The following is an 8,384-nucleotide window of genomic DNA, read 5'->3' as shown; positions in this document are numbered from 1 at the left end:
CTGTGTCACACAATTGCAATTCCATGCTTTTTATTGGAATAGGATGCATCCCAAAGAGCACTCTGCACCAAGTGCCGCGCACACATCCAGGAGGGCAGTGACGCACGGGAGCCCGAATTTCCACAGTTCAAAAGACTACAGTGAACATGTGCGTCAAAACGAAACGCAGCAAGCCAAATGTGCGCAGTCGGGACTGCGGGGCAGACGCAGGGTGAAGGCCAACGACAGGGAACGTCACCGCATGCACAACCTCAACTCTGCTCTGAACACGCTCAGAAACATTTTGCCAGCTCTGCCCCAGGACGCCAAGATGACCAAGATAGAAACTCTGCGGTTCGCCCACAACTACATCTGGGCCCTGACCGAGACTCTGCGTATAGAGCAGCAAGACTACCTGCCTGTCCTCAGCCGGACTGGTCCGCATGCAGCTGAGGCTCACTCGGCACCATCTGATCTGCCTTGTTGTGCCCCAATAACCTTTTATCCCAAGCTACTCTACCGCGAGAATGAGCTCAGGCATGATTGGCAATATTCAAATTTCAATGCGCACACCATTTCACTTTCACCCTTACTTACTTATAAACACCTTTAAAAGCAGCTACTTATTGATTTGTTTGATTATTTTATTATTATTTTGTTATGTATGATGAGGGTGGACTTTATCTTTAAATGTGCTTTATTTTCCAGATAGATTGTTCTCGCTGTACATGTAGCACTTACAGTAATTTAAGCTCACAGGCATTTGTCGTTTTGCAGAGGCAAATCAATAAATTGAGAAAATAGGCACTGGACTTAACAACTAAAATATTTATTTGGTATGGGTATTAAAATGTTTTTGAGATTTTTTTCATTTTTTTATATAATAGTTGGACTATTCAATAAAAACAGTACAAAAATTATGCATTTTTTGTGTTGTCGAGCATGACAGTCCCTTGTTCCCATGAGGGTTAAAAAAAGTATCATTAACAAACATCCAGAAAGACAGTGGTTCTTTTCCTGTGAATACTGCCCTAATTATCATTCAAATCAGTGGCAAAACATGAATGTACTGTACTCTATAAGTATGGAGCTTTTACGTTGTATTGCAAATGCCAAAGCTCTTACGTGCAAATGAACATGTCCCGTCCACTCTGCCAGTGTCTACACAAGAGTGTACAAGTAGAAGCGAAATGTATTGAAGTGTCTTAAAAACTAGTGTGCAGTCTGAGGCTGAACTCCTTGCTCTCTCTACTTGGGGAAGACCGTGACCACATCGTAGCCCTCGGGCGGGGTCACTCGCTCGCGTGCGTGCTTCTCGCAGTAAATCTGGTCTTCCACAAAGAAATGTCCCTTCTGTTTCAGGTTGACATCGCAGTCTGTGCAAGCGTAGCACTCAGGGTGTCGGAACTTGTCACGCAGCTTCACCAAAATCCCCCTAAGTCACAAAAGGCAACAATTCAACATCCAAGAGGAACTCGGCTCACTCCAATTGAAATGAAAGCATGTGGCATTAACACTGCAAATGCACTACAGTAAATAGTCAGCATTAGCACTGATTTGCTGCTGTTTAAGCAGCCCAAGTTCTACAGTTTTGGTACTATGATTATATTAGGACCAATTTGGCTTTCACAGCATTATAGCAGTGCTTCTTGGTAGATACTTTACAGCAGCCATTCCCAAACTTGGGGTTGGGACTCATTTTCAGATTTTATTGCAGGGGTCCTAAAGCACTAAACCACCCATCTGTTGACACACATGCAAGTGGCCCGTGGTGCAAAAAAGGTTGTTGTTGGTTGTTTTACTAGGGTGCCCGACTCAAATTTCACCTACGACCCTGAAGCTATTTTTTTCCTTACAAGGCAAACTGTCAATTTGTAGAATTATTGTTTATTCTAGTAAATTGTCTGCTTTGTTGTTGATCATTAATGTTATGGCAATGCATTATGCATTTATTATGTTTCTAAATTGGTCTTATAGATAAAACCCTTCTTAAAGGTTCAGTAAAAACGTTTATTTCCCAATTTAACTTCATGGACAGCAACATTGCTATACTGAGAGGTAGCCTAGTCTTAAAAGTTAAACCATACCTTAACAACAACTGGTCAGACTTCCTGAATTGAAAATACTCTACAGCAAGATATGGTGGCAACGTGCACTAGCATGGCTGAAATATGCCCCCAGGTGGCGCTACAGTAGAAGACCAGAACAGATAAGAGTATACGATCGCTACAATTTAATAATGCATTAAAAAAAAATAAACTTCAAGGCATAAACACTTACACAATCCCCGATCCACATTTATCACAGATGGGCAACTTCTCAACATTTCCAACGGAGAAGCCAATCTTTGTTGTCGGTGCTTTCACACTCCTGAACCCTGATGGTCTGTCAGAATTGCCTGCAAACATCAGAGAGACACAAAAAACACTTTAGAGTTGCTTTACATTGTGATCTTAGCCTTAGTACATCACTGGAGAATATGACCTGGAATCAAACAAGTGAAAACCTGATAACATGTTGTTGTTCAAAACAGACTAACCTGTAAAAGTCAATCAGATTATGAGACAAAAAGTAGTAACTGTGATCCGTACCCGTCTCAAGAATCTCCTGAAGCACCTTGAAGGAAGCAGACTGTCGAGGGGGCTGATCAGACTCCTGGTTCTCTTGCAGCATTTTGGAAACCTCGGAATCTTCCGCTATAGGCGGCCGCTTGGTGGACTTTGTTGGATCTGCAGCTCTACAAGGCAGATGGTGTCAACAAATTGATAAGTTTGTATTAACCACAAACAAAAGACCTCTTCTGAGCAGAATGGAAAACGTAGTCTTTCCGTGTGTTGACAAAACAATGTGTCACATGAAGCACTAAGCTAAAGCGGGCCAGCAACATAAAAGCCAGTTTTTAATTAAAGGGCAAATTATATTTAAAGCAGAGGGGAAAACGATTGTCATAGAAACAAAGAAACAAACTAAATTTTGATGACAAACCAAAACCATTCATGTAAAATTACCAAATTACCCGAGACAAAAGGTTTTAAAAGTGCACTGCAGTTGGTGCAGATGCTCTTGCATTTGTGAATCATCACTGACCCTGACACCAAATCCCAACACTCCTGCTTCAAGTCCACCCTGAACCCTTTGAATGAGTTCAGAGCATACAGAAATATATTATCCTAGCCTACATATCCTCTACCTCCGCTACATGTGGGGATAAGGACCGGACCGGACGGGGAATAATTGACGCAATTATAATTGCATTGGCAGAGAAAAATAAATTAAAAGAAATTTTTTTTAACCCCCTCACAATTCTTGAATAAGCGGGCATAAACCGCCACTTAGCATTTTGGGGGTTGGGTTGGAAAAAAAAATTAAAATTGTGAAATTGGAAAAGATTTAAAAAACAAAACAAAAAGGAAACAAATTTGAAAACAAAATAAAGACTATGTGGGGGTCCAATGTAATAATAATAATAATAATAATTGATTGTTACTCTCATAGTGAATCAACGATTTTTTTTTCTCTCATAAGGCCATCCGTACTTTTTACATTTTACTATATGACGCGGTTAACTTATTTGTACATGACAGTTAAATATGTTACACTCAATGAATATTTATATGACCAGTTAAGGTCTAGTGTTTTCAACAATGGTCAACTTATTATTACACTTTTATTGGAGTTAAGAACGTTATGTTACCTAAAACATTGTCTGTACAGTATATAATGGTTTATGGTGGGTGAAGTTTGTTACCTGGAACAGATTGTTTATATTTGTGTAATTTCTTACGGGGAAAAAAAACAAACAAACATTAAATTTCAAACAAATCTAGGTCGACTGGAAGCATACCATGTTCAACTTTATTGAGTCCACCGCACAACAAACTGGGTTGATATAGAAGCTTGTGAACACCTTGTGTCCTTACTTTAAGTTAATATAGTTTGTTAGCATGGTATTAGCATTTCAAGTTTAAATGACAAAAATTTTTGTCGTCTCGGTTGATGTTTGGCACTAAGCGTACTATTGTCATAGTGCAAACAGACAATATTGTGGTCTGGTCTGTCATGGTTTAACTTTCCCCAATGTAACAAGTTCATTCTTACACATTGTCGGCCTCGTTGGTGGTTGTCAAGGTTTTGACTTCGTCCACAGCTGAGTTGAAGTTGTTGATATTCTCTGAGGAGTAGAGGCCAGCTGGGTTGTTGTACTGGTTGGTCACAACCTTGGAACCAAAACTGGAGAATGGCAGAGCACTCCGGTTGTAGGCGGAGCCTATTTGTTTCATTTCCTGCCAAAGACAGATGCAACAATGATGTTAAAGCTTTGTGTGAAACTGACCAGGAAAGGTCTGTAACAGTTGTAAAACTTTTTTGGAGCAACACAGCAATGGGCTCTTGTTTCAAGCACAACAAACAGACCGTCAGCAAGCTAAATCACAGATCAAGCAGCTCTAGACACAATCATTTGGACAAATAAAATAGTGCCATGGCATCCAAGTGACACATCACACACAGGCATTACACACGCGTGTTCGTGACAAAACTGCACAGCAACTAATGTAAACTGTGTGGCCTGTGGAGAGGACACAGTCTGCCACGCATCCCACTGGCCTTTGCTTTCCACTCAGTAGGCAGGAAGTGAGTCTTGCGTCAGCGCTTGGCAGATAAACTACTGTCGTCTAGGAAACCTCCTGTTGGGAAGTAAACAATGACTTCATCGTTGGCTGGAGGGGTGCGGCGAGGACAACGCTCAGACTTGCAGAAAACTGTGCAACTACCGGTAAGTTGAATCTGACGATTTCCCTCTAAATGACAGACGAGTGCGATTCATTGTGCAAGTTCCAGTTTAGATGTTGAGTCTGAAGACACGCACCCGTGGCTCTGATGCAAGATTCATCTTGTAGGGATGCGACTTTCCTTCTCCTGAAGAGAGTGGCGACCACAACTTATTCTCTGATCTGAAACCGAAGGGAATAACAACGTTTCTTGAAGTGCAAAAGCCAGTTACCATAGTCATCACATTGATTCTAAGTCTGTCGGTGTTTTCATGTGTATTGACACAGCAAAAATCAATACCAGTTCCTTTGAAAGAAAAATGCTCCTTGCCTTTATTATTTTTGGCTTGACCACTTTTAATACTGTACTTCTATCTTAAGTTAGACTTAAATGTGTCAGGCATCTACCAAACATTTTAACGTGTTTTAAGCATTATTTATTTATTTTTTTTAACCATGGGTTTTTACTGTAAACAGGCAAGCCCGAATTTAGAGTTCCTTGGCTTCGGTACCACATCATGCACTGAGCACAACACACACACCACTTAGATCTACTGGAAGAGACGCAACGCAAGTAAGATGAATTGGCAGATGAAGAGGCGGAGAAGGTCCCCAACTAAGCGCAGAGAGAATTTGCCTGCGAGTATTGTTGTATGCTCTGTTTGTATGTGTTGCTGCTACATGTGTGTTAAGGAAGCCGTGGTTGTTTTATAATTACAGTAATCATCCACACGTATACTAATTTCCGTTAGCCTATGGCATTTGGCAGTTTATGTTAGCGTTAAACCAGCAGACTTTGGTAAGCTGAAATTACATGGTTTGGTTGAACGTTCTGGTATTTAAATTATACGATATATTATACAATGATTAATTGTCTTTTGTCAGTTTTACAGAAAACGTCAACTGGGAGAGATAAAAGACAGTTTGAAGCAAGCATGCTCTGCCTCTTATTTGGAAAAAGTGAGAGAGTGGGAAACTGGTGCTAAAGAATATTTTAAAAAGTGTGTTTTAATATGTTTGTGTGTGTTTTAATAGGTTTAACTATGTTCAAAGCGTGGGAAAGGGGTAAAATTATATGAAAAATGAATATGGTCTCTATATCGCGAATATTCACCTATTACGACTGGTTCTGGAACGCAACCCCCGATAAACAATACTGCAATACAAATCTAATGTTAGATGAGTTAAAAAGATAAGGGCTGAGTAAAAGAATGCTCTTTACATAGGCATGCAACATTGTCATTGCCTTAACATCTGGATTGGGGGTGAGCTGTCCTTCTTTTAAGCGTTTATAAGGGATGAGTCAATGCAGGTCAGACTGGCGTAGTCCCTTACCTGTCTATAGAAAGTGCCATCTCCTGTATGCACCCCTTAATTTTGTTCTGTGCTTCCAAGTGAGTCATGTTGTCTGTGGCTTCACCATCAATAGCTAAGATCACGTCACCAATACAGAGGTTGGCATCGGCTGCTTTGCTTCCAGGAGTCACCTACATAAAAGAGACAAGGAATGAACAATGAATGTTTTTTTTTTTTTTTTGTTTTTAAGAGAAACAAACCACTAAATTCAATGCAAGCTTTCCCACAAAACGCTGCTTCTCTGGTTTACTGACCTTCACACACTGGCCTGAATGTGTGTTATTGTTTACAGTTCACACAGAGACACAGAGTTACCCAAGGGGGCAGACACTGTTGGAAATAAAAGCCCTGAAGACAAGAAACTCTGGCACAGCTCTGGAATTTGTAATCACATTTAATGGGTGGGGAGGACCGCGCAATTAGAAATAAAAATAGCCGCTGCCATTCTTCTAAAAATCAATAGAGCCAGTGAAAATATACTGCCATTACATTATAAAGCACATACGCTTAAAATCCAAACTTTAGAAAAATACAAATGCTGTTCTGATTGACAGTAAAATATTATGTAAAAGTATGTTCATTCTTTAGTTTTCTTGTATTTTTTTGAGCCGTTTCTAATATTTGTGTATGTATTGTACTTGTATGAGGCAGTAGACTAAAGCAAACTAAAATAGAAATCATTTATTTTAACAATTGAGCATGTTAAACTGCTCCTGAGGAGTTTATGGACCCCTGAACAAAGTTTTATTTTTATTTTTTTTAAACTCAACTGAGGTTAAGCATACAAAATATATTGGGACCACCATTTTTCTCAACCTCTCAGCTTTACAGCCAAACCCCCCAAAACAAGTTCCAAACAAAAAACATTACAAATACCACTAGAAATTGCTAAACTTAATTTCGTCATGAAAAAAGAAAAAAAGATGAAACATTCTACAAAAACACATGCCCTGCTAGCTAGAATCTAACCATTACCCAATAACAAACTGCATTATCAGTTCAATAGACACGTCACCACAGGTAGTTTTGAGTTAGTTATCTCGTTCAGAAAGTTAGTTATGTACTTTCCAGTCGACTCGGCAGAAAGCTGAGTCGGGACCAGCACTCAGTTTGTGACTCGCAGCTACAAACCAAACTTACCCGGGAAATAGTCAGCGGCTGCTCGAAGTCTTTTCCTCCAACCAGCCTGAATCCCCAGGGCCCAGGACCCTGCACCACTACCCGGAGAGGCATAACTAACGCTAAGTGCCCTACAAATGACTAGCGACGTGTTCAAAGTATCTGCCACTCGGTCTTTGCGTTGGTGCTAATGACCTGTGAGGTGCTGAATGGCCAGGAGGGCTTTGGGAATGAGAGGGGCGGGCCTCAGGTTAGTGGGACAAGGAGGTTAGGTTCGTGAAGCCGCTCACATTTGGCACTGGGACAATTCGAGGATCGTCTATTGAGCACATGCGTATGCCTTGCCGCTCAGTCAGTTTATGACAAATGTGTTGCATAACTTGTCGTTTTGTTTTTGCGTGACTTGTTTACTTATACCACCCTAGACCGGAATAGTCAACTTCCACCTGAAGGCGCATGGTCGTTACGTAAACGGTTGAAACGAAACCATTCAAGAGTGATCACTCTTATACATAAACGATCTCAGACGCGTTTTTGCAGCAGGCTTTACTGGCCTGTGGGTGCCGTCACTCCTGTGTTACATGCAAGTTTACCATTTATGGTAGAGCTTTAAAGGATGTGGAATGCGCCACTCCCAAATCTTGAATTCCTTCCAGGATTGCTGCTGAAGTGGAGTGAGAAAACTCCTGTCTGCTGACTGAATGATATTTTTGGCTGTTTACTAACAAATCGAAAGTTCTGAACCTATGCGAACTTGGAAAGTGCCAATTTAATATACTGTACATAAAATATAACATGAACCTGACATAAATGCTTACTTAAATGTACTCAGTGGCATGATTGGAATATGCAATCAATTATACTCTTTACGATTAATTAAAAATAAATGGTGACCAGTTCAGGGTGTACCCCGCCTCTCGCCCGAAGATAGCTGGGATAGGCTCCAGCGCGCCCGCGACCCTCGTGAGGATAAGCAGAACAGAAAATGGATGGATGGATGGTTAGGTTTACTGGGCAGCATGCTGGTAGTGGTTCTTAGAACGTCTGCTTTACAGGTGAAGATCAGGGTTAAAATCCGACGTGCCAAATTCTCCAAAAACATGCCGGTTAGGTTAATTGGAGTAATTTAATCTAAACTGTCCATTAATGTCAATGTGAGTT

At 40.7% G+C, this 8,384-nt stretch overlaps 1 protein-coding gene across 1 annotated transcript; it reads right to left on the bottom strand.

The window, feature by feature from the left end:
* Nucleotides 1-792: 792 nt before the first annotated feature.
* pdlim1 (PDZ and LIM domain 1 (elfin)) lies at nt 793-7,503 on the bottom strand. Its single transcript, XM_061791017.1, has 7 exons — nt 7,245-7,503; nt 6,084-6,235; nt 4,847-4,931; nt 4,078-4,262; nt 2,571-2,716; nt 2,260-2,377; nt 793-1,414 (listed from the first exon to the last, which is right to left on the bottom strand). The coding sequence occupies exons 1-7, from the start codon at nt 7,335-7,337 to the stop codon at nt 1,228-1,230; spliced, it is 966 nt and encodes a 321-aa protein (XP_061647001.1). The 5' UTR covers nt 7,338-7,503; the 3' UTR covers nt 793-1,227.
* Nucleotides 7,504-8,384: the final 881 nt, after the last annotated feature.

The sequence above is a fragment of the Phyllopteryx taeniolatus genome, chromosome 11 (assembly GCF_024500385.1).
Source record: "Phyllopteryx taeniolatus isolate TA_2022b chromosome 11, UOR_Ptae_1.2, whole genome shotgun sequence".
Classification (NCBI taxonomy): domain Eukaryota; kingdom Metazoa; phylum Chordata; class Actinopteri; order Syngnathiformes; family Syngnathidae; genus Phyllopteryx; species Phyllopteryx taeniolatus.
The sequence above is the reverse complement of the archived record's forward strand: the minus strand, read 5'-3'. Positions and strand labels throughout refer to the sequence as shown.

Excerpts from the sequence above, each read along its gene's own strand:
- pdlim1 (XM_061791017.1), bottom strand. The coding sequence starts at position 7,337 with ATGCCTCTCCGGGTAGTGGTGCAGGGTCCTGGGCCCTGGGGATTCAGG. Across the intron at positions 4,932-6,083 it reads ATGGCACTTTCTATAGACAG|ATCAGAGAATAAGTTGTGGT; the intron begins GTAAGGGACTAC and ends CTTCGGTTTCAG. Across the intron at positions 2,378-2,570 it reads TCAGGAGATTCTTGAGACGG|GCAATTCTGACAGACCATCA; the intron begins GTACGGATCACA and ends TGATGTTTGCAG.